The sequence below is a fragment of the Equus asinus genome, chromosome 2, assembly GCF_041296235.1.
Source record: "Equus asinus isolate D_3611 breed Donkey chromosome 2, EquAss-T2T_v2, whole genome shotgun sequence".
NCBI lineage: Eukaryota > Metazoa > Chordata > Mammalia > Perissodactyla > Equidae > Equus > Equus asinus.
Genome location: NC_091791.1, coordinates 73,660,629 through 73,687,131, shown reverse-complemented (window position 1 = coordinate 73,687,131; position 26,503 = coordinate 73,660,629). Strand labels below are relative to the sequence as shown.

At 44.5% G+C, this 26,503-nt stretch overlaps 1 protein-coding gene and 1 long non-coding RNA gene across 5 annotated transcripts in view; one reads left to right on the top strand and one right to left on the bottom strand.

Moving 5' to 3' along the window:
• PGBD5 (piggyBac transposable element derived 5) overlaps positions 1-11,095 on the bottom strand; it is a 144,604-nt gene extending 133,509 nt beyond the window's left edge. For 2 of the 3 annotated variants that reach the window (XR_006519518.2, XR_011496053.1), the window contains exon 1: positions 10,652-11,095. Coding sequence is in view for 1 of the 3 variants with exons in the window: in XM_044757728.2 (XP_044613663.2) it covers positions 10,652-10,988 (337 nt within the window). In the remaining 2 variants the exon portion in view is untranslated. The remainder of the gene's footprint in view (positions 1-10,651) is intronic. The other variant, XM_044757728.2, reaches the window with a different exon arrangement.
• A 330-nt stretch (positions 11,096-11,425) lies between these two features.
• The window catches only part of LOC139041229 (uncharacterized), a 45,882-nt gene continuing 30,804 nt past the window's right edge, over positions 11,426-26,503 (top strand). The window contains exons 1-3 of one of the 2 annotated variants that reach the window (XR_011496058.1): positions 11,426-11,714; positions 14,421-14,872; positions 17,291-17,668. This is a non-coding gene — a long non-coding RNA (uncharacterized lncRNA). Of the gene's footprint in view, positions 11,715-14,420; positions 14,873-17,290; positions 17,669-26,503 lie in introns of those variants that run through there. The other variant, XR_011496059.1, reaches the window with a different exon arrangement.

Below are 26,503 nucleotides of genomic sequence, written 5' to 3'. Positions count from 1 at the left end.
CTTATAGAACCTCAGAATCTTATGCAGTACATCTCGCACTTACTCAGCTATGGAATTCCCACAAAAACTTATTTAAGATGTTACTGATTTCTTCACGTTCCCCAAATGTGGAAGGAACTTAAATAAGCAAGACTCTCGCTAACTACTCTTTAGACGATTCCACTTGTTTACATTTCTTCTTCCCAGAAAAATCATCCTTTATCCTGATCCCTTATATTCTCTTTCTAACTTTCCTTCCCAAACTTGAGGAAACAGGTCTCCTCTCCCTCCAGTTACGTCTAAAGTAACTGAATTTTTAATTGCTTTTGCCGTGGAAGCTTTTTAGATGCTTTGAAACGTCAGAACTGCATTCACTTACCAGTTTCCTCTTCACCATCTAGGAGAGGACAGGAGCAGGCAGAGAGGTAGTAGTAACCACTTCTCACTGAGGTCTCAGTCACCTGCCCATGGGGTCTCTCTGTCTTCTGACCTGGGTCCCAGCTGAAGGTCTTTAATAGACGGGAACGAGGTGGATTCTCAAAGTGTGTCCTGTGGCGCCTCACAGGGTGCTTCAGGAACTGAGGGCTGCTAGGGAGGGGGAGGGAGGCCACACAGGTGGGCTCTGGGGGCCTCCCACCCCAGCTTCAAAGTGAGCCACCTGGTTTCCACTGGTTTATATATGTATCCTGGGTTCATCCTCTCTAAGGTTCCTGGTTGCTAAAAAGTTTTGAAAACCTTTTAAATAGCACAATACCCATCATGTACATTTTGGCCATGTAGAAAAAAGTAGTTTAAAGGAATAAAACTAAAGCTACCTGTAATGAAGCACAAGTTCTGTGCTTCCCCATGTCTTTACTGATTCTCACAGCTCTGTGAAGGGGCTCACTGCACAGATGAAAGGCTCCACCTGGCCATCTGCCTAAGATCACATGGCAATCCTGTGGCAAACACTGGGCAGAGTCAGCCCTTTCCCCTGGGCCTGGTCACTCGCCAACCACAAACTGACCACTAAGCCCCTTTAAAACCACCTACAGGGCCAGCCCCGTGGCTGAGAGGTTAAGTTAGCGCGCTCCACTGCAGCAGCCCAGGGTTTCGCCGGTTCAGATCCTGGGCACGGACATGGCACCGCTCATCAAGCCACGTTGAGGGGGTGTCCCACATGCCACAACTAGAAAGACCCACAACTAAGATATACAAGTATGTACTGGGGGGATTTGGGGAGGAAAAGCAGAAAAGAAAAAAAAAACATTGGAAACAGTTGTTAGCTCAGGTGCCAATCTTTTTTTTTTTGAGGAAGATCAGCCCTGAGCTAACTACTGCCAGTCCTCCTCTTTTTGCTGAGGAAGCCTGGCCCTGAGCTAACATCCGTGCCCATCTTCCTCCACTTTATATGTGGGACACCTACCACAACATGGCGTGCCAAGCGGTGCCATGTCCGCACCCTGGATCCGAACTGGCGAACCCTAGGCCACCGAGAAGCGGAACGTGCGAACTTAACCGCTGCGCCACCGGGCCGGCCCCTCAGGTGCCAATCTTTAAAAAAAAAAACAAAAAACAAAACACCTACAGCTTCAGAACATTGATGTGCAATTAAACAACCTTGTCTCGAACATCCTGTGCACAGTGCCTACATGCATTATCTCATCTGTCCACTTCCAAACTTACAGGGGGAATTTCAAATAATTCATTTCTATTCTTTAGGCTTCTTTTTTCATGGTTTTCCCCCATGAATCTTTGCACAGTGATTCAGCAAGTGGCTCTACCAATTTAAATTCATTTTGCCCCACTGATCCTTTTTCCTTCAATATCTACACCAGTTAAGATTATGCTGGCTGCTCTAGCCACCTCCATGAGATGTATGGTGGATCAAACAGAAGAGAAGTTCACTTCTTACCCACATAAATTTAGTCCATGACAAACACGCCTGATCCATGATTGGCTTTTTTCCAAATGGTCATTCAGACACAAGGTCCTTTCCTCTGGTGGCCCCAGCACCTCCGCCATTTGGCTCAGAGGAGCCTCCCACATGGCAGGCCACAGTAGGGTCCACGTAGCTCATTTGCTACTGTCCAGAACCAAGGAGGCAGCCTCATCTCACTGCAACAAGGGCTGGGCAACGAGCCGCAGCCACTGCCTGGGATGAGAGGCAACGGGTGAAATGGATTTGGAGAATGAGAGTGGTCTTTTATCTCAGAGCCCCTTGCATGGGACTTATTATTAATTACTTGATTTGACCAGCATACACCACCCACATTCAAAGCATGATCCCTCGTTGTGCCCTAATCAAAGGGACCAGTCTACACTATGTCACTTAACTTCTCTGTGACTCAGTTTCCTTATATTAAAAATCAGGATAGGGCCATCCCGGTGGCACAGCGGTTAAGTGCGCACATTCCGCTTTGGCAGGCGGGGGTTCACTGGTTCGGATCCTGGGTACAGACATGGAACCATTTGTCAAGCCATGCTGCAGCAGGCGTCCCACATATAAAGTAGAGGAAGATGGGCACAGATGTTAGCTCAGGGCCAGTCTTCCTCAGCAAAAAGAGGAGGATTGGCAGCAAATGTTAGCTTAGGGCTAATCTTCCTCAAAAAAAAAAAAATCAGGATAATAATAGTACTGACCTCACAGGATTGTCATGGAGGATTACGTAGGTTAGACAGCGCTTAGAACACTACTTGGCACATAGTACGTGATATACAAGCACTTGTTAAACAAATAAAAGGGTACAAGGAGCTGGCCCCCTGCAAATTCCTAACAGATTCCTGTCTTCAAGGTGTCTATTAGGAAGTGGATGGTTGTAGAAGCCCTAGGATTGGAGAGTTCCTCAGAGGCCAACAAGTGCAGTCTTCCATCCAGGATAGAAATCCCTGTAAAACACACCCCAGACTTGCTGCAGGGCCTTCCTGGTAAGGACTTCATTCCCATGAGCTTCCACTATTTTTGGATGTTAAAAATGCTCAGCTCCCCGGAAACATTTCCTCATTGTTGCTGATTCCTATCCCCATTTAAAAACTCTACTTCTGCGTCCATCTATTCTTTCGTTCACTCACTGATTCAACAAAGATGAGGAGCCACCATGTTCTAACTGTGACCAAGACATTCAAGGTCCAAGCCCACATGGGAAATGAATTAGCTTATATGGGTGGTGATTTTAGATGCTTGGAAACAGTGACATTTGAACCAACACCAGATGAACAACAAGCAAGGGCTGCCATTTGAGTCTGGAGAGGAAGAACATTCCAGGTGAGGGCCTGGCAGAGATAAAGGCTCTGAGATGAACAGATCACGTAACCAGAGAGTGTTGATGGCAGGATAGGTGACCAAAGAGACAATGGAGAGGAAGAGGAGGGAGGACCTGTGGCCTGGAGGTCTTCGAAGCACTCTGGAACTCCCTTTGGCTTCAACTGGAAGCCACGTTAAGGTATTAAGTAGAGAAGCAAGTGAGCTTCTGTTTGTAAAAGGTCACTCTTTTTCCACAGCCAATGGACAGAGAAATGGGGGCGGAGGGGAGTGATCAACAAGACTGGAAGCTAGGACTCCAAGCAGACAAAGGTTCCAATATCCAGGCCAAGGAGCGATGCTGTCTTGGTTAAAGTTGGTAGCAACTGCAATGATATTAGAAGTGGAAGGATTCGTGATTCTAAAGATTTTAGTAAAGTGATTTATTAAATATACACCTAAATATGGCCAGATATTCATACTTTTGTAATAATTCTTCCTGGAATTCACAAGGGGGAAAATGAGCTCTGTATAGCATGTGTCAATCTAGGCAGAGCATCATCTATTACATTATAGGCTATTTTAAGTATTCGACTGTTCTTTGAGCATGACATTCCCCACCTCTGCCACCAAAGATGATACTGTACTTCCTCTAGCCAATAAAGATTTTACCATATTACCTTTTACTGTCATTTTTCTCTTTTCCTTCCTTAAAGACCCCAGTGCGTCTCCACAAATTCCACCCTCTTTAAGCACTTATTTCTCACCAAATCTGCCAAATTCCCCTCCTCGTGGGATCCAGCATTTGCTAGGTGAATCTATATTTATGCCTGAACTTGGAGTTCAGATCCCAACTACAGTTACTTGCAATGGCAACAATTACAAATGTCAAATTTCAAGACACTTTCATTAAGAAGGCCTCAAGGAAGAGTGCTCAGTTTAGGGGAGTGGGGCTGCCCTTGGGCAAATACGGCACACACGTTTTCTCCTCTGGGTCTTTGCCCCAGTTGCTCCCTTGTTTGAGATGCCCTTTCCCTTCCTCCCTGCATGACTAATTTTTATTTGTTCTTCAAGTGCAGCCTACATCTCCGCCAGAGGCACGTCCTCTTCCCCAACCCAGCTACACTGAGTGACGCACCTCTGGAATCCCTATACAGATCCATGCTTACCTTGACAACAGCACTCACTGGAGACTCTTACCTCTTTTTCTTCACTGTTTCTCCTACTGGACCCCAGGACACATGTCTAATTTATCGTTTTATCCAAGCAGGGTTGAATATGTTTGCTGAATTAATACATGGCACATCTCTCATGCTGCTGATGGTTACATAAACTGAAAAACTGACGGGTATATAAACTGAAAATCTGTTTGGCAGTATCTACTGAAGCAGTGGTTTTCAACTGCAGGTGATTTAGCTCCACAGGGGACATGTGGCAGTGACTGGAAAGATGTTTGGTTGCTACAACCAGAGGAAGGGGTGCTGCTGGCATTCAATGGAGAGTGGCCAGGAACACTACTAAGCATCCTACAATGCACAAGACAGGATTCCTCAACAAAGAATTATCCAGCCCATAATGTCAACAGTGCCAAGGCTGAAACACACATTTATGACCCAGTATCCTACTCCCAAGTATATATGCCCAAGGGAAATGATGTATATATACATCAAAAACACATACAAGAAAGTCTGTAGCAGCTTTATTCATAAAAGCCCCAAACTAGAAACAATCCAAAGTCCACTGATAGGAGAGTAGATAACAAACTGTAGTACCTACGCAATGGAATACTACACAGCAGTATAAAAACAAAGGCTGCTACATGCAATAATATGAATGAATCTCACAGATATAACAATAAACTAAAGAATCAGACCAAAGTAACAGGCAAAATTAATTGATGGTGATGGCAACCAGAATCATGGTTACCCCTAGGGGCAGGCAGGTGCTAAGTGGGAAGGGGCAGGAGGGAATCTGAGGAGCTGGGCCTGTTCTTTATCTTGATCTGGGTGACAGTCACGCACACTGTGCTGTGCACTATGACTCATGCACTGGATGTGTGTTAGACCAAAATAAGCTTTACCAAGTGGAACACTCCTCTAAGAGCCACCCTACCAGCAGGAATCATGCATTGGTTTGCTGCTTCATAAGCAAGATTTTTCTAATGGACTTTTTGGTATACTGCTGGCAGGAGTGTAAGCAGGTGCATTTCTGGAAGGCTATTTTACAACAGATTTCAAAAACCTTAAAAGGTGCACAATCCTTAATTCAATTCTGTTTTGATTATTTTATGCGAAGGGATATTTAAGGATGTGCACACAACTTAAGCTTCAAGAATATTTATTATAACATAATAATATAAATAAGTATATGTAAATACAAGGGAGAGGGGGCAATAAACTCAGTGCCCATCCAAGGGAATAGTATAATATTATGGAGTCATTAAAATGATATTTTAAAATCTAAATGCAAAATATTTACAACATATTAATTAGAATTAAAAAGCAGGTCATTCAACAATATGTAATCTGAGAGATGGGAAGGAGACACTCGATATGTTAACTGTGATTATCTCTGGGTAATGGGAGATTATGGATTGGAATTTCTTAAAATTTTCATCGTTTTTCTTTTTGGTTTTTTACTAAAATGAACATATATCCCTTGTTAATAAGAAAGTAACATACAATCACTGTTCTTAAAAAGAAAGGTGAAGGGCAGGCCCAGTGGCATAGTGGTTAAGTTTGTGTGCTCCACTTTGGCAGCCCAGGGTTGGCAGGTTTGGTCCCCAGGGATGGACCTACACACTGCTCATCAAGCCATGCTGTGGCAGCATCCCACATACAAAATAGAGGAAGACTGGCACAGATGTGAGCTCAGGGCCAAACTTCCTCAAGCAAAAAGAGGAAGACTGGCAACAGATGTTAGCTCAGGGCCAATCTTCCTCACCAAAAAAAAAAGAGAGAGAGAGAGAGAGAGAGACAGAGAAAAGAAAAGAAAAGAAAGGTGAGTTTTAGACTCTAAAATTGAGTACTAGACCTCACACAAACTCCCAGGTTGCCACTGTATTCAAAGCACTGTGTAAATCTCCAAACTCCCACGACAATGGCTCAGGGGAGCAGGGAATCAGTAACGAGCTAGAGAAAATCCTAGGTCCTCTGTGCCATGGCCTGATGGTGGGGTTGGTTACACAAACTCATACATGACTTAAATCTCATAGAACTGCACATACTCTGGAAAAAGTTGAAAGCAATTCCATATATAAATATGAAAATAAATATTTTTGACTGAAAAAAGTTCTAGGTGCTATAAAAAAAAAAAGAAAAAGGCACTACCTTTCCTGAATTATTGAGTCTGACTAGTTAGATGGTGATCACTTAACTAGGTAATCTCATCACCCCCAGACTCACTGAAAAGACACATCTGTCCTTCTCTGTAAGGTGGAGATAAATTCCCTTTCAGAGAGTGCTTGCAAAGATTCAGTGTGATAATGCATGAAAAACATGTTACAAATGGGAACTGTGGGTTATCACCAACGTGAGCTAGTCTCACCTACCACATGAAGAGACTCCTTGGAAAAGAGCAAAACATCTCTCCAAGGAAGCTGCGTTCTCTGAATTCTGTATGGCTGTGGCACATGCTTGATTATTACGTAGCATTGCATAAGATTTCTCCTGTAACTCACCAAGATTCAGAGTTCCTCCTGAAGCCACAGAACATGGTACAGAGCTAAAGGTAGGAGCAGCTGCTTATACTGACAGGACAGAGAGGGGTATACGTCCCTTAGCTCACAAATCCCACTATAGTAGAGGGTTTTGGTTAATTCTGGTTTTAAGAGAAAGATTTTTCTCTTCTTACTCATTAGTCAAAAATACTTCAACAAACAAACAACAAACTTGAAAGATAAAGCATTTAACAATGTTAATTTTGAACGCCATATGTTCTTCTCCAGCTTCTCAAGGTCATACCTCCATAATCAATGATTACAGAGGGTTGATGATATGGTACACAGAAAAAAAAACCTATGAAGTTTAACCTCTAACAGAAAGAGCCAACAGCTCAGATCCCAGCCAGCCATGACAAAGGACCGACAAAGCCAAACAGACGGGAGCCCTCTGAGCATCTGTGAATCTGCCTGTTCCTTTGCCATCTCAGAGAGAGCAAATCATAAGACCGCTCAGAATAAGAAACCAAAAGGGCAGAAGCCCACAAAGCAGATGGGTCTGAATTTCGTGCTGTTTCCAAAGAGTGAGCTTGCATGCTGTGTTAGTTATTTACACAGGGGGCAGATGAGGCCAACCGCTTAAGGGGCTATTTTAGGGGAATACACTGCAAGTCTGGTTAGGAGAAGGTTCTGGGCCCTGCACTCCCAGCAAGCATTTTCAGCTCCCAGGCTGACCCCCCATCCACACAGGGGTTAACAGCCTGTCAGCTGGCCCTGCAAGCACAATCTTCGTATTTAAATCATCCCAAGAGGACCCACACCTCAAGAAACAGCCAGCCAGAACCTGGGGGAGGACAGAGGAAAGAGAGGGAGGGGGGTGATGCAGGACTCTCTCCATCTGTAATTGAGGGCTGCACTTCAGGAAAGCCTGATCCAGGAAGCTAAATGCACTGGGGGGAAAAAAAAAACAGAAGGAAAAAGCTGGGAAGGCTAGAACAGCCTGAAGAGCAGTTAGGAGTCTCCACCTAACTACTGAAATGCTTCTTGTCCTGTCCCCTCCTCCTCTCGGCTGGGCACCAAGTGTCTCCCTACTGTAAGCAGTCCCACTACAGGGCCAAGGGTGGCTGTAACGCAGACCAAAGGCGCAATTGTGTCCAGTGTCTACACTTCCCTCATGCACGGGGACTCTCTGAAAAGGGTTCTAGGTCATCAGAGGGCTCCCAGACAAGCTGTAATCTCTTTCTAATAAAAGAAACCCTACTTAGTCCAAACCAGCACAAGTAATCACATTTACATATAAGACACAATTATACACAAACACACACACATACATGCCTAACTACGTACATACATGGACACGTTTTTATAGTGGAAGGCAGCCAGGAAGCCTGCTCCATAAGTCTAAAATCCTTTTCTTTCTTCATCTGATTCTAGCAGCAACAGCAATTTCTATTACAAATTTTCTATTATGAAGGTTGATTGTAGATCAAAATGCCACCCTTTTGCTTGTCTCTTCATCCCATCCTGCCCACCCAGTGAGATTTGTTAATAACCTGGAGAACAAAGATGGAAGAGAGGTCCAGGTTGCATTCCTTGTAATTGGGGAGCACATTCTTGTTGGAGTGTCTTAGACAGTGTACTTTGATAAACCTAGCAGGTTGAACCTCTCATATCCATCTCTCTCCACACCACTAGGCACAAAGATTTTCTCTGAGCAACAATGTATTTCTGCATCTATTTTCAGCCCCCTTAAATTATATTTCACTATTTCAGGGAATCTGAATTCATGCTTAATAAGCCATCAACCTCATCCCTCCACATCCACCCCAAATTTCCCTCATGGAGTGTTGCAAGGAGGAAAGGAAATTCTTAATTGGAGCCAGATTTTTAAAAGCAAGCTCCCACACAAAACAGGAAAACAAAATTAGATAGCAATATCATCAAATAACCACTAGTGTCTTTGGTTAAAGTGCTGGACTGTGATTCTCAGGTCCAGGTGTGAACTCGGTGGACATCTGAAGGAAGGAGAATTTGAACCTACAGTCAAATGACACAGGATATTGCTCTGAAGAGCCCGTTTAAGTACTGCAGTGGCAAGATTAAATTGCTATGCCGGAGAATTTCCCTCATTTCTAGGGTCACTAAGAAACAACATTGGGTTAAGATTTATTTCAGTGTGTTCATCCTTCTCACATCAGCATGCTCATGAACCTTGTTCATATCCAGGCTTAACCAAACCCAATTCCCCTTTTTCCCCTGAGATACAGGGAAACTCGCTCTGTTCTTCCAGGCAGACATGTATCTCATGTGTTCGAAGATCAAAAACTGGATCACAGACACCCACAGCATAAACCTGCCAAACCAGGACTCTGCGTAGGTATAATTCTTGAAAAGCCAATATGGACAAGAGCTGTCCAGGGCTGAAGACCTTATGATATTCTGGAAAATGTAGGCCGCGTAAAAAGACTACACAGAGTGACGTGACTGAAAATTCTCAAACTCCTAACTGAAGGCCAAATGAGAACATGCTTTTAAATTTACCCACCCCAAAACACTGCACAGCTAACTTGGACTTTGTAAGCCCAGCTGTAGCTCAGTGCGTCCACAGTGCAGCCTGCCTGGCGGAGGTTTGCAGACCACTCCCTGCTGATAGAGTCCAGCCAACCCTACAGGTCTACCAGGAGACTGCAGCATGATGTCCAGACCCAAGTCCAGGCACTAGCCAGGGGTCCCCTGGGCCTGTCCTCCTATTTGCCGTATTCCTGTCTGGTTGAACAATAACCAGGGAGAGCCACAAGAAAAGCTGCATCATGCCAGTGCAGCCACTCCCTGGTTCTCAACAACATTGGTTGCTCCCACTTCCACCCATTAAAATGGTGTTCAGAGGCCTGCCACAGAAGGCCACGGAGCAAGGAACAAAAGCATTGGAGAAGTGCTGGAATCAGGTGGTCTCCATCACTCAAAGAGAGCTGGGGCTGCTGGGCTTCTGCAGGGTAAGTAGAGATATTTTTAAATGAACTCTCGAAAAAGGAGGCAGTAAAAGATGACCTCAAGCAGCCACCACTGCCAGCACTCCTGCGACCTTCTCCAAATATCAGGGGCATGTCTATGACCACAGCACTAAGCAGAACACTCATGCAAATGCCTTCTGGTACAAGAATATACACCTTAACGCTGCTAAACTGGTCCTTTCACTTTTCCCTGTTCTTAACAAGAGATCCTGAACGGCAAAGGCAAGGAAAGTTTCTCAGATAAACTGTAGAAAACTAAAGGCCGGTGAGTGGACGCCAGTTCTCCCTGGGCCTGTCTCCTGCTGCTACTTGCCCCACCCCAGCACCTGGGTGAGGCCTGCTCCCGAGCCATCATTAGAAAATGACTTTCCAACCCAAGCCCCGTCAGGCTTTCAAAATCCCCCCAACTAGGAAGGCCTAACTCTGACCCACCCCTAAGGGGCGACCCCACAGGTGTGACTGGCTTGGGGTGCAGGACCTGGGACACTCCCAGCACGTGACGGAAGGCTCCCTCCACGTCCGTCCGTGCCAGTGGCAAAGTGCTGGCCCCGGCCTCTGCCACATCCTCTCCACCCACGAGGAAGCCGCGGCCCCCACACGCAGTCAGATTGATTCTCGCACTTTTAAGTCCCCGCTCCCATAGCCTCATTTGTTTCCTGAAACGCACAGTGGCTATCGGTAGCAGGCCCACGGAGTCTCTGGAATCCTCCCGCCCCAGCACTCGTGTCCCCCACCCCGGGTCGGGGTACCAGGCCACCCCCCGCCCTGCAAGCGGCTCCTTACCGCCAGTGTCCTCGAAGCGCGGGGGCGGCCGGTCCCGCAGCGTGGCGCTCCAGCCCGCGCCGGCCTCGTCCTCCTCCAGCTTCTGCGCGTCGGGGGTGCGGGGCGGCGGCGGGGCAGCGGGAGCCCGCGGGGGGCCGGGGCGCTCGGGTTCGTCGTCCGAGGAGGCGGCCGAGGAGGAGCGCGAGGCGGCCGAGGTGCTGTAGAATGGGTTCCCGCCGCTGTCCGGGCCCGACTCGCCGAACACGTCGTCCGAGATGTGCAGGCTCTCGTAGCGCGCGCGGGCCGCCTCCAGCAGCGCCGGCGCCCTCCTCCGCGCGCCCCCGCCGCCCTCGGCCATGGCCCCGGCCGCCGCCCGCGCGCCCGCCCCCCACAACGCCTCCCAGCCGCAAGCGCCGGGCCCCGGGCCCGCGCCGCCGCCCGCCGCCCCCCACCAGCGCAGCCCGCAGCACAGCGCCCGCCGCCCCGCGCCCGGCCGGCCCGCCGTTTTGGCCGCCTCGGGCCCAGCGCCCGGGGAAGCGTCCTCGGAGCTCGGGCGCCGCACGCTGCGGGCCGCGGCGGGAGGCAGGCGGGGGTTGCGGCCGGGACCCGGCGCCCCGCTCCTGCCGCCTGGCGTCTCCTCGGCGCCCACCGCGTCTCCGCTCGCCAGCCCCGCGCGCCCCGCGCTCCCCGGCCGACCTTCCAGGGCGCGAGCCGCCGAGGCGGGCCCCGCCTCCTCGCTCCTCCAGCCCGCCGGCCAATGGGGCGCTGGGTCCGGGCGTGCGTGCGGGGCGGGGTGGGGCGGGGCGAGCGGCCGCCGGCGGAAGCGGGAGGGTCACCGCAGCTCGGGCCAGTCCTTTCGCCCGCAGTAACGTGCCGCCAGAACGGCCCTCGCAGGTCCCGCGCTGACCCGCAGGGGGAAGAGAGGAACCGGGTGAATGTGGGGGATGCAGCGGGCTCTCTCTGCGCCGGAGCCCGCGGACCGAGCGCGGACTCGCCGCGCCTACCGCCTCTTCCGCAGTCGGTACCAGCGCTGGGGAGCTGTCCGCCCTGTGGTTCTGAACCAGGCGCTGCGGAAACGCTCCAGGTAGGCGGCGGGCCCGAGGGTCTCAGTTCCGGAGGTCACAGCCGCCGCGCCGCATGCTCCTGTAAGCACAAGAGCTGGCTGGTTTCCGGGAATCTTGCTGTAGTTAGGAGCCGGCCTCGCAGGTCCATTTCTGGGGTCAGATGCTAACTCAGTCTCGCTTCAATATCCCTGTAATTTGAAGGTGGCAGCATCTGGAGTTAGGTAGTCATTCCTCACATCTCTTGTACTCAGAATATTTATTACCTCCCAAATATTGATTATTCACTATTTTAACATCTCCTTCACTCATACATTTGACACGCTCGTCTATTAAAATATAGCACAATCACCTGGGCTTCAGTGCTGATAAACAATAGAACAGAAAGATTCCATCCACCCCTATTCCTTGGTCTGGGGTGTGTGGCGGTCATCCTACTGATGGCGATATGTGTAATCAATCTGTCTTGTCTTCTTACTCCCCTCTCCCTCCCACAGATAGTGCAGTAAGTCAAATTGATGGTAATTGGGCCATTAAGTCACTTTCATTCTGAGATAAAAATAAATCCACAGAGATGTGAAGGGCTTATCTAAATAATTACACAAAATGGAAAGGCATGTTGCTATTTCTAAGCGTGCATAAAGGATGAAGATGTTGCGACCATTCTGCCACCAACTGAGGTCAATTCTGTCATCAGGCAGGCAGCTTCTGCTCTTGCCTTTCCCTCCCTAGCCCTTGTGTTTCCTCCTACCAAACCAGGGTCACTGTACAGGCATGAATTCAAGATAATCACTGAAAGACAATATGTAAGGAAGGGATTCACGTAACATTGCTTGCTATATGGATTGGCTGATAAATGAGAAATTGTTTGCAAAGCATTTCAACTCCTTTGGAAGGATTATGCCAGAGAAAAGAACTGGTTTCCAGCATATCGATATACTATGCTAACCAGCCAGAGATTTTGAAGAGGGTACATACAGGTCATCAGACTTACCACAAAGGGTCACAATGAAGCACAGATTGAAGATTCAAGGAGCAAAATAAGATTCCACAGCTGAAGTACAAATTCTGCAATTAAGAATTGTGTTGGACTCCTGTAAGATTTCATGTTATCTATTAAAAATAATTGAATGGGATCCAAAGGAGTAGAATTTATAGGAAATAATTCCTTCTCTTCAAGTAGCTAATGAAAAAGTCAGCAGCTAAGGCAAGCGTGTGTTTTAAAAACAATGGATTCTTTGCTACCCACAGAAGCACAAAATAGAGCAATAATAGTTACAAGGATGGACGCAGTCTTCCTTTGTCCATAATTTGCATTTGTGTGGGGCTAATCCCAAGGAAATGTGGCGCCTTTGTGCTTCCTAGGCTCACAAGTGCTTGTAGCTCACACAAGATTGGACACTGAGAAGAGGATTATGTAGTCACTAAAGAAACAGACTGGGAAATCAAATTATTACCTCAAAGCTTGTCAAATAAAAATTAGATAACTATTTCAGGTTATAATCGAATGTCCAGCATGTTACTTTGTTTAAGCAAGTGTTTCCAACCAAGAAAAAGTAAAGATATTCCAACCTTTAAAGACAGGTCGCTGCTTCTTACTGTGGAGGGAGGAGGGGGAAGGGAAGAACACAATTGGAAAACAAAACCCAAAAAACTCCCATCCGCCTGACCACCTCCTACCTGAGGCTGCCACTGGAGTTCTCCATCATCGACCTTTACAAGTAACATTATCTATGAGGATAATTATGGAACCAATATTACACTGAGGTCTTTTAATTTTGAGTCATTTGAAGACATCTTCCAAATAACATACCTTTGTAGTATACTTAAATAATTTTAGATTAACATGGAGCTTTTGGTTTATAGTCGTCCCAAAGAGCTCCAGGTAGTAAAGGCAATCTATTTGCCTAGTAGATTCATTAGGTGTCATTAAAGCGGGTTTGTGCTTTTCTGTAACTGGGATTAATAGCTCTATTTCATTGAGTCTAAGCGTCCTTCCATGGTAGAGTACACCATTGGTTTTTTTTTTCTATCACTTAGAATGAAAAAATGCTACCATTTAAACCATGTGCAGTGTTTTCTTTTCACTAGGAATTTTAATTTAAACGTTTTGAAAAAGCTCTTTGATAATTATTTAGACAGATTTTTATCATGTGTCACTCTAGTGCATACCTAAAAATTAAAATAGAAGTTAAAATAATTGGTTAACATTTTCCTAAAACTTCACATTCAGAATCTCACTATTGTTATTTACTTTCTAATTGGCAGTTTTCAATGCCCATGTTTTTCCCCGAACATGTTCCTCAGTGGCCAGCCCCATGGCTGAGTGGTTAAGTTTGCGTGCTCTGCTTCTGCAGCCCAGGGGTTGCCAGTTCAGATCCTGGGTGCGGACCCAGCACCACTCATCAAGCCATGCTGAGGTGGCATCCCACATAGCAAAATTAGAAGGACCTAAATCTAGAAGATACAACTGTGTACTGGGGGGCTTTGGGGAGAAGAAGAGAAAAAAAATATTTGCAACAGATGTTAGCTCAGGGCCAATCTTTGAAAAAAAAAAAAAAAGCATTCCTCAGAGCCTCTGTCACGCCACAGTTCTTATAAAACTGCTCTGAGATCATTCAAGTTGTTGACCCTCCACTCTGCATGGCTTGATGCTGGTGGGTTTTTGTGTGTTTATTTTACCTTATCCAGGATTTCATACAATAACCAGGTTTATTTTCTTTCTTCAGATGGTCATCAAAAGGCCTGTGGCCTGAAGTGCATAGATGGCCTGGCGTGCCCTCGGAATAGTAACCAAGTTCGCACAGCCTCCAGCTACGGTAACTTGGTAGGGACTCCCACCTGCTCAGCACCAACTCTAAGACAATTCCTGGTGCTGGAGATGTGAAATGTGAAAGGAAAAAAAGCAGATATCCTAGAATCAATAAAGATGGTATATTTCTTCCTGTCGGAACTTTTACAATTTTTGATTTTGCAAATTGCCAAGCTGCTGCCAGGAGCAAAACTGAACAAAAATTTTCAAGTGGCAGAGACTGCCCTGGCCAGCCCTTGACTACACAGGCCAAGTCAGGCTCGGGGAGTCTGTGTGTTGCTAGGTCACTATGGATTGAGGAAGCAGAGTCCAGGCAGCTGCTGCTTCTCCCGACATTGCCTTCATCACCCAAAAAGCGTGAGCTGGAGGGTAAGCTCCTGGATCTGAGATGGGGGGTGGGGGCAGGGAGAAGAAAGAGCCACAGCCACTGAACCATGGCCAACATGTGAGGGAGGAGGTTGGAGACAAATGTGCATGGCACAATGTGACATTTGGGGTCGTATCTGATGAAGAGACTTAAGGATCCAACTTTGCTCAAAATGATTTTATATGATGAATTTATCTAGGAGCCATCCCATAGAGGCAGAGAGAGAGTGAAATAGGGCAATGATATAGGAAACTTTTAGGGAAAATCTCTCTTTTGGGGATTGAAATACCCTGACATTCCCACTGACTGATTGATTAATTCATTCATTCACTAATTCAACAAATGTATTTAGTTTCTACTATGTCCCAAGCCCTCTTCTAGGCACTGAGAATATATCAGAAAAAAACAAGCACCCTGTTTTTATAGCACTTACATTCAAGCAGAGGGGGAGAAGAGAAAAAATAAACAACTACGTATGTAATATGTCAGTTGTTGATAAGGGGTAAAAAGTAGAGGGACAGAGATTATGGTGGATTGTGATGGTAGTGGTGGTGGTGTGTCTGTGTGTATCTGTGGCTGAAGGAAGTTACTCAGATAAGATGACATTTGGGCAGATCCTTGAATAGATTAAGGAAGCAAGCCAAGGGCATTGAGGAAGAGGAAACAAGTGAAAGCCCCTCGAGGCAGGTGCACAGGAGATGTCCTCAATAAACACTAAGGGGGCTGGTGTAGATGAGGCAGAGAGAGGTGAGTGAAGTGGTAGGAGGTGGAATTGGAGAGGAAGTTGGGTGTTACATCTTATAAAACTGGATTTTATTTTGAGTGAAATGGGGAGCCACTGGAGAGCATAGAGCCGAGAAATAACAAGACCTGACTTTTGTTTTAAATGGATCACTGTAGCTTCTGAGCGAAAAATAAACTGGAGCAGAGCAAAGATGGAATCAGGAAGACCAGTTAGGATGCTATTTTAATATTCCAGGCCATAGAAAAGGGTGTTTTGGACCAGAGTGGTAGTGATGGAGGTGGTAAGAACTGGTCAGATTTAGAATATATTTTGAAGGTAGAACCCACAGCTTTTACGGAAGAATTAAATGTGGGCAGTGAGAGAAAGAGATAGTCAAGAATGACTCCATGGTTTTTTGCTCAAGCTATTGCAAGAGCAAGCAGGATTGTAGGGGAAGACTAAGAGCTTTATTTTGAACATGTTATATTTAACACTTCTAATGGATCTGGAATGCAGGCAGTTGAAGAGAGGAATCTGGAGTTCAAGGACCAGGTCTGGACTGGAGGTAGAAATGTGAGAGTCATAGCAGATAGATGGTAGATAATGGATGAGATCACCCAAGGACTGAGTATAGATAGGGAGGATAGATCATCTGAGGATGAGTCCTGGAGCACACTCACATTTAGAGATCAGGGAAATGAGAGGAAACCACTGAAGGAGACTGAGAAGGTCAAAGAACTGAGAGAAAGTAGAGTTTTGGAGGCTAAGAAAATATTTCAAGGAGGGAGTAACTGTCAAATGCCTCTGAGAGATCCAGTAAGATGAGGGCTAAGAATTAACCACTGGATTTGGGAATGAGGGGATGAACCTATATTGGAATAGATTTCAGAGACTGGGAGGAGAAATGAGGGTATTGAGTAAAGACAAATTTTGAGGAGTTTTGCTGCAAAGGGAGGACAGAAAAAGGAAGTGCCAGAGGTGGGTTTGGGGTTGGGGAAGAGATTTCCTGAGATCAGGAGATGTTTGAATGGTTGCAGGAATGGTTAGGTAGAAAGGATACAGGAGAGATGCTGGAAAGAGAGGGAACAATTACTAAAATCAGGTCCTTGGTTGCTTGAGTGGTGATGGGCTGAATGCACAAATGGAGGGGTTTGTCTTTTACTCAGAAGAGAGTGGAGTAAAGGCCCCATGGAGGTAGATTTAGTGGGAGTCTGTGGATGTTCTTTCCTTACTGATTCGCTTTTCTTAGTGAGGTCATCAGAAAGGTCATCAGCTGCACCTGAGGAAGATGTTCAATTCTCAATCCTGACTCTACCTTAGAATCACCAGGAGGATTTTAAAAGCACACTCCTATCCAGGCCCTGTTCCACACCAATTAAATCAGATTCTCTGGAGGCACTGGTGATTTTTAAAGGTTTCCAGGTGATTCAAAGGTGTAGCCAGAGTTTGTTACAGGCTTTTAATTAATACAGGCCCTCATATGGTTCCCCTACACTGAACCCAGCATATGTGGGGTTAAAACTGAAAGCATTCATCCCCTTTCCCTGCTCCTTTAATTACTCTTATGTAAATATCTGTTTCTTTAACCTTTGACTCCCTGAGCTTTACAACCAAATAGAAGTTATACCTTGTTAAAGCCCAGCTGGCCTCATGCTGGGCTCACACTAAAGTTTTGGCTAATCACAGGTCCTTGAAGTTTATTACAGGGAAACTGGGTGTCCAGAGAATATCAAGAAGCTGAAGCTTCCCGGTCCCCAATTCCTTGGCTTCCTGGCACCAGAATCCACCATCCAGCATGGAAGCAGACAACCAAGAACATCCACCTGCAGATTCCCTTATCTTACTACCCTCTTTCCTGCAAAGAGCCTCACAAGGCCAAACACAGGCTGATGGGAAAGTGCTGAGCAGCAAGGTCATAGGCTCCCCAGTCGCTACAGCAGCCACATTCCTTGCAAACTTTTAAAACCTCTTACCCACTCATTAACGGGAGCCAGCCATTCTTAAGGTGCTAGCCTGCTGTGTCATCCCTTTTCCTGGCAAAGAAAATAAAAGCTGATTTTTTTCCTTTGGACCCAAAACTCTGTTCTCATTATTTGGATTGGCACCAAGTTCAGAGACTGAACTTTCGGTAACAAGTTGAGAAACCCTGGGTTAGGGGTTTGAGGAAAGATGTGAAAGAGTTAGAATAGTTCTGTAAGAAAGTAGAGACTTGGCCAACTAAATAAATATATTTGGATTTGTGGTTGAGCATTTAAAGTGAAACCTGCCAGCATAGCTGTGTTTTTCTCCAACTACATTTAGCTGCCAGGGGCAGACACAGGGTTGACAGAGGGTCGGTTTTACCAAAGTATTGTATTCTGCTAGGTGTGTCTGATGGAGGTTGAGTACAAGAGAGATTACAATGATGGACCTGGAATCTATGCCCGCTAACGAGGCAAGTGAGAATTTGGGAGAAGGATAAAGGGACATTAAAAAGGGGATAGGTACATGGTTTCCTGTCACAGGAATTTTTTTCTCTTCTGAGTGATTTAGATAATTAATATTTCCATGAAATAATTTAGTGCAGCTAGACCCTTGCAAAGCAGCACAAACCACTCTGATTAGTGTTTCAAACTACCTTTTATTCTCAGGAATTAAAAAAAATTTTTTCAATAAGTGAACGTGTAGGACATTTAGAGTGAAGAAAAAATACATATTGGAAGTTAGCTTTTCACATAGCTTTCACATTCTTAGAAAATGGTATAGTTTATGGAGTTAGCCCTTCCCACCCTTTTGTACATTTGTCTTGTGTCCTTACACATTGGTGACATTTTCTTTGTTTAAGCACAGCCAACCCCTCTCCACTTGTTCTCCAACAAAAGAAAGGGATCTGATATGAGTACCATCCCTAAAGTTCATTTGCCTTGAAAGGAGAAACTGCAGTGGGAGGTTGGTGTTTTACATAAAATAATGATTGCTTAGTTGTAGAAACTAAGATATTCTAAGAAACAGGAAGAGATTCTCTTTGCCGGAGGGGAGACCTTCTCGATGTTCCTAATGTCACAAATTTGTAGTTGGCACTAACATAACTTAAGGTGTAAATTGGACTTTCAGGGTCAAATTCTAGATTATTGAGCTGATATATTGTTGTAGACATAGAGTAAAAGCAACATCTGTTCCTCCAGTGTCTTATAGTGAGAACGACCAGAGGATGCTTCTTTCAAGGTTGTTTGTGAAAAGTGAGGCACCTGCAAACCCGTGTAGCATACCTGAACCATCACATAAGTAGAATGTAGCCTGCACTCTAAGTGTAGAAGAAAGAGAATCATAAGAAGACACATGCTTCTCAGGGCTTTCATCAAATTTAGTGCAACCTCCAACCATTTCTCTATCTTCAAATTATCTTGCAGTAATTTTTTATGAATGTTAATGTGGGGATTAATAATGCCCTTGATTACAGTGAGCAACTCAGTTATCAGAAAAACAGTGGTCTCTAACATTTGTTCTAATTACTAAAGCAGAAGAGCTAACAGAGTTTAGAAAATTTTCAACAAGGTTTAACCAAAAATTTTCCATTTCATTCTAGTTAGGTCAGCACAGATATCATTTTCCCATAACTTTCCAAGTAGTTGATATTTTTCAGAGATAATATTTGGTTCTTTATAGAAAGATAAAAAATGGAGGTCCATAAAAATGGACCTTTTATGTATACTTTCTGTATGCCAGGAACTGTACTAAACTGTTTACCTGAAGAATCTAATTTATCCTCACAACAAACCCTATGAGGTCAATATTCTCATTTTATGGATGACAAAACTGATGCTTAGAGAGCTAAGGTAAATTTTCCAAAGTCATACAACTAGTATGTAATGGAGTCAGAAGTAGAACTCAGGTAGTCCCATTCCAGGCTAAACTCTTGATGGTGTCTACCCATAGTGTTTTGACTGTCACCTGTTCCCTACTCCATTCCCATTTAGGGACAGTCAGCAATACCCAATTGCTGTGCATGATGGGTGGCTGCAGGCTTTAGTTATGTATATGCAAGGTGGAAAGGCTACTTCTTATGTTCTGCTTCAGCTCTTTTCTTTGCCCAGGAAAGTATCCATCCTTCAAAACTTCAATATTAATCTTGTTCAGGGATGAATTAAGCTGCAGACGTCACACAGTTTCCTATGTCATCCATATTTCTTTCAGAAGACCTAGATAGCTTTCACTTAGAAATAAGAAGGAATGATGAGGGGATGTTCATAGGGACTCCCAGAAATATTTCTGGGCCAGTAATGATCACTAGCCCTTATGTTACTCTTGGGTCATTTTGCTGGTTCTTGACATGTATTAATTTGCCCTGAGATTCCTTGGCCCCTCCTAATAATCAAAAGCTCCCAGGATAGGTCAACACGTCACCCCATTTGTTGTAATTCTGCAGTTTGAATGTACTTATCAGGCCCTTTCCTGAGAATGTCATTATAAGAGGAAGAGTGATTAGTGTGCAGAAGAGCATCAGGTGGGAGGGAGCCAACAACATTTGTAGGAATGAGAAGCCAGTGCTCCCTCTTGACCGAGCATTTCCCAGGAGTGCCCATACACATTCACAGCTTGAGGACTTCTGCTGTCAGACCCCTGCTGTCAGACTCCTGCCCAGCCAGGACCAACTGAGAGCCTCCTCCTTTGGGGTACATGACTCTTTCTAAGGGTCCTTTGTTTAGCCAAAGAAGAAAGACCAATCAAGACATCCTCTCCCTCTTCTAGTTTTGTCTCTCTGGTGAAAAAGACTCAGCCTAACCCCATTTGGGCTGCTAGATGGAGGCAAGAGACCACATACTGGATGTGTAACCATAGGCAAGTGATTGAACTTTGCTGGACCTTAATTGAAACATCTGGAAGGTGGGCATGTTGTAAGGATAAACTAAGAGAATGTTTAACTGTTATCATAGAGTTGAGGAAAATCTCTTGAATGCAATGCATTCCATCTTACCAAAATAGAGGACAAATCGGTGTTTTAAATAATATTCATATTTTATATTTATATGTATAAATATATAAATAATGTGTATATATAAATACATTTAATATTTATTTATATTTATCTCAAGATGTAGCACTAACTTCCTGAGCAGTGAAAGAGGGGTGAGTTCTTGCAGAGAATTGTGTCTGACCCAATTGAAAGGCCAGTGTTGCACTGCTTTATAAAGGAAAGACTGTGGTTGGGGAGGGAGTTGAAAAATACTGAGAAAATCTAGTCTATTACTATTGAAAAAGCACCATTCCACCACAGCTATAAAGCAATTGGACATATTCCTTTAATTCCAACTGCAGTCTTCAAGGCCCAAGGTACCTGGGTAGAGGGAATGGAGGGCAAGTTCTGCTTAACTGTGGACAACCATTGCAGTCACACAGGGCCCCACCCCAAGAAGGGTCTCATGCTAGATTTAATGCTCTGCTGTCACTGTCTTGAAATTCTTAGTAATTTTATTCTTGTGTTTTGTAAGTGAAGTGGATGGGACAATAGAGCATGTGCATGAACAGAGGAGATAGCTCCATATGGTGTCCACTGTTCTTGGCCCCCTCATCTGCAAATAGTGCTCACTCTGCCTAGTGAGCGCAGCATTGAAGTGGACACACTATTTGTGAGGTTCAGCAAGACTCAAAGTGAGTACAAGGAGGTCACATTACATTGATGACTGTGTAAACAAGAGCACACTTTCCCTGCAAACCAAAACTTACCTTGAACATAACAAGAAGGTAATGGCCTTTCTCGAACAACCAAGAACTCTCTCATTCCTTTTCACTCATGTACTTCCCTGCGTTAGCCAACCACTTAGGCTGAAAACTGTGACGTGGAAGGAAAGGGAAACACAGGGCCGCCCATTGTTCCTTGTCCTTTCAGCTCTTCCTTATTCATCAGTAGGCCACAGGTAGGAGGGTTGGAATAATAGGTGTGTACTGTCAAAACTGACCACAGTGGAACCATTTAAACTGGAGTCAGAGCTGCCTTTCCAGAGCAACTGCCCTACTGTCTTGAACCTTGGACTGGACTAAACCCTTTGACAGGGCCAAAAGGCAATTGTTTTACCAGCAATTGTTTGAGAAGTCAGCAGGAGAACGGACATCCTGATCACAAAGGCTGAGGATTGTGGACTTTCTGAAGATAGAATTAATAGTCAATCAATGTTTAGCCAAGACTAGTTCTCTGTCTCCAACTCTAATTAAAATTCTTTGTAATACAACCTTCCTTCTTTGCCTTTAAAAGCCCCTTACTTTTACCCCCTAGGAGGATACTATTTGGATTGCTACCCAAATCTGTGTACCCTGTGTACCATGTACGTGTATCCATGTACCAATTCTTTGATCCCAGAATAAACGCCTTTTTGCCTCTCATTTTGGCTCTTTAGTTTTAGGTTGACAGTATCAAGAAGTGAAATAAAACAGTTGAGCTAGTTTTATGCAGGGTTTCCACTGTTCTGATAAGAACAAAATACCATGTAACAGCTGTGAAATATGAGCTGTGTAATTCTGGTGAGTCCACATACAAATTATTTAAAACTGGCATTGCACAATATAAAGATGAATGTAAAATTCATGCTAATAATTAAATTTTTATTTATTTAGAGTGACGTTAAATAGCAAATAGAAAGCACCATTCATGACAAGTCAAGAGAGAGACTGTGGAGGAAAGCAGCTTTCTTTGCACCTTTAACAATACTTTGTTCATGCTTTTGAACAAAGGGCCCTACATTTTCATTTTCCACTAGGCCTGCAAATTATGTAGCCAGCCCTGAGAACAGCTTCATAGTGTCTCGATGGCCCAGTAGGGTAAATGCCATGAGCCTCCTGCCCTGGCACAGTAGTGTGAGGGATAAGAATTGGCCACACCACAATGTGTATCTTTGGCATGAGGATTATTTTGGGCTGGTTACTTTTAAGAAACTGCAGACAGGGGAGAAGCTCTGAAAAGTAGAAGTTACCCTTTATAAGAGACATTTACATTTGTAAGGGAAATCTCCATCTGTAAAGATGCCTCCCTCTCTGTACCAGGAAGAAGGGGGGATGATGACCTTATCTCTAGAAACTCTTTTTTTTTTGAAGATTTTATTTTTCGTTTTTCTCTCCAAAGCCCCTCCGTATAGAGTTGTGTATTTTTAGTTGTGGGTCCTTCTAGTTGTGGCATGTGGGATGCCACCTCAGTGTGGCTTGTTGAGCGGTACCATGTTCACACCCTGGATTTGAACCGGGGAAACCCTGGGCCGCCGCAGCAGAGTGCGTGAACTTAACCACTCAGCCACTGGACCGGCTCTCTCTAGAAACTCTTAACAGTGTGGAAGGCAAGGACTTAAATCTACATAATAACCTTGCCCTTGTTTACTGTGCTTTTCTAGTAATCTCCCATAACAGAGTCTCTCCACCCCCAACATCCTCCTTTGTCTTTAGCTGAAGATAGTATTTAAGGTAACAGCCTCTGCCATTTTGGCTAGTTACTCAGCTTTCCTGGGTTTCCCCTGTGTATATGTGTTGTAAAGCTTTGTTTGATTTTCTCCTGTTATTCTGTCTCATGTGAATTTAATTCATAGCCCAGCCAGAAGGACCTAGAGGGTAGAGGATTTGCCTTGTTCACCTACAGTGGCACCACACAAGCCCCCCAAAGAGAAATAAAACTTTAGAATAAAGGAGGCAGATCCTTAAGTTGCAAGAGATCATTTCTGAAACAGATGTCTTAGTCTGCTAGGGCTGTCATAAAGTATCACAGACTGTGGCTTAGGCAACAGAAATTTATTTTCTCACAATTCTGGAGGTTGGAAGTCCAAGATCAGGGTCAGTAGGATTGGTTTCTCCTAAGGCTTGTAAATGGTCATCTTCTCCCTGTGTCCTCACATGGTCTTCTCTGTGTGTGTGTCTGTGTCCCAGTCTCTTCTTATAAGGACCCCAGTCATATCAGATTAGGGCCCACCCTCACGACCTCATTTTCACTTTATTACCTCTTTAAGGACCCTGTCTCCAAATACTTTTACATTCTGGGGTTAGGACTTCAACATACAAATTTAGAGGGACACAAATGAGCTCATAACAATAGGCCAAATTGGATTTGAAACAAAAATTTACACACATTTAAAAAAATTAAGATTACATTTTTTGTGCACCTGAGTTGATAGATTGAGATGTACTTGCAAACTTACAGTGAAATATCCTTTGGAATGAGTGAACAGAGCTTCTATAATTCCACACATTCACAACCAAAACAAACCCCAAGGCTTCCTAATTTGGGATTTGTCCATCTTATGTTCAGTGGCAACAAAAACCGGCCTAGGGCTTTTCTTTCGATCTAGCAGAAAATTAACAGGAAGAGGAATTGAGCACTTAGACATCTTGATGGTGTTTGTTTTTTTAAATCATACTCTACTCAGTCTTCCAAATCTAATCAAGCTCTTGGCTTCACAGAGGAGGGATGAGATTAATTACAGTCACTGGCCACAATGTGCCTTTTTTATTATTGTTACTATTTGTGTTATTTTTAGATATAAGAGACAAGCTTTGTCTTAGCTCAGGCAAAAATACTATAAACTGGGTGGTTTAAACAACAAACTTTTATTTCTCACAGTTCTGGAAGCTGGGAAGTCTAAGATCACTGGCAGATACTGTGTCTGTTTGAAGGCCCCCTCACTTGTTTATAGATGGCCATCTTCTTCTTGTAACCTCACATGGTGGAAGGGATGAGGGAGCTCTGTGGGGTCTCTTCTATGAAGGCACTAATCTCATTCATAAGGGTGCCACCCTCATGGCCTAATCACCTCCCAAAGGCCCCACCTCCTAACACCATCAAGCATTAGGTTTCCACATGTGAATTTTGGGAGGACACAAACATTAAGTCTACAGCAGGCTTCACTGAACATCTTCTACGTCCAAGGCACTATTAATTGGCACAATTAAACATTTCCCCCAAATACTTTCAAGAGAATATTTCTCCACTTTTTCTTTCTTGAGAACTTTTTTGAGAGGATCTTAAAAAGTTCCAAAAAGATTCAGAAGAAACCACTGGCAGCTTGCTGAATCAGTCTTCACAGTGGAGCAGAATTCACTCTAAAAGAGGATAGTCTTGGATATCCAGGCAAGGGGACTTTGCTTTAAAGTCATCTCAAATTATGAATTTCATTATTATGAATAATAATAACTGTAATATCAATAGAACTTTATTTATTGAGGGCCTATTGTGTGCCAGGTACTCCTGAGCATCTGAGCCACATCATCTCGTGATCCTCACTACAGCCCCCTGGGGGTCAGACTGTCTTCATCTCCACATTAGGATGAACACTGAGTCTTGGTGAGAATTCACACCCTTTCCCAAGGCCCCACATTGCTAGTGAGGGGCCAGCTGGGATCTTCACCCATTTTGACTCTAGAGCCTGTGTTGGCAAACGTGGGCTTCACTAGCTATTCAGTATGTGGACCACTGATAGAGGCAGAGGTGAGAAAGCAAACCTGCAAGGCCCACTTTTTCCCTTAAGGTAATCCCAGTGATGCAGGCTCGGCGAGCCGAGAAATTGAAAGATTTCTTGGACTCTCAAGGTCTGGTAGTAGTGCTCTTTTACTCAGAGAATAGCATGGGAACAGGACCCATGGGCAGTAAAGGGCTGCAGGCATGGGGACAGGACCTGTGGGCAGTGAGGGGCTGCAGGCATGGGGACAGGACCCATGGGCAGTGAGGGCCTGCAGGCATGGGGACAGGACCCGTGGGTAGTGAGGGGCTGCAATGTGTCGAGGGTTAGGCCTATATTTATAAGGCATGGGTATATGACTTATTTTTACTAGACAAAGGAAAGATTATGTAAAAAGTCATTAAAATGGTATCAGTGCAGGTGGGGTCTGGTTATTGTGTGGTCGTATAACTTTAGGTATGAATCAGGTCATATAGATCAGCATGTAGGCCAGGACACCTTGCGTCTCTCTCTCTGGGGCAGCCTTGATCCACATCACCAGCAGTAACTGCCTGAGTTAGGGATGAGATCTAGATGCTGCACAGGGCGTATTTCAGTATTTCACAAATGTGGTGGTAAAGGGGTTCTAATGACTCACAGAATGGACAGAGTTAAATGAGACTTGGGGAAATATCTGGGTCCGTAGAGCAGTAACCTCTAAGCATTTGTTATTGTGCACCTCTTTCTCAAAAAAAAGTTTTGAGAACATACCGCAATGTAAGCATATTATGTACGCATATTTATTTATAAATTATAGGCTCATACTACTGCTCTAAATTATTATGTGCCTTATAAATGATATACAAAAGATAAGCATTTAAAAGGATGACATGAAAATTAAATAGAAATAAAACTAATATTTTCTTCTTGCATTTTACTGGACTATCTTTCAAGCTTCACTTTGGAGAACACTTTTTAAAGAGAGATAAAGCAATTTGATTTTTACCATTAAATCCCAGGATTAATTTCTAAAGGAGGAAAATAGAGATGTTTTTAAAGAAATACACTCTGATGATTAGAGAAGACAGAACCAGTCAGTTCTGGTCTGCTGATCCATAATGTGGCAGCCACTGGAGTCTTGAAGCTACAGCTCTATGACCAGACCTCTTATTCCAGACTTGCCAACCTGAAGCTTTAAAAACATACTTCACTCAAAATCAGTATCATCACAAAATTCTTTTAGCCATTCGTGCTACAAAAATCAAAATAAATGTTTGTGGGCTCCTTCTAGGTTAATAAAACTGATAAGCCGACATTTAGGGAAAACACATTACTTTATTGGGAGGAAGAAGCAGAATTATAGCACATGATGTTACTGGACCAAACATGGGTCCTTTCTTGGGAGTTAAATCAAACTGCACCAGAAGTAGTTGTTTCACAAAGTCTACTTTTTATTTGTGGCATGCTGCAAAGAAAAATGGAGACCACAGGGAATAATTTCCAAAAGCTAAGGCCCCCTGAGC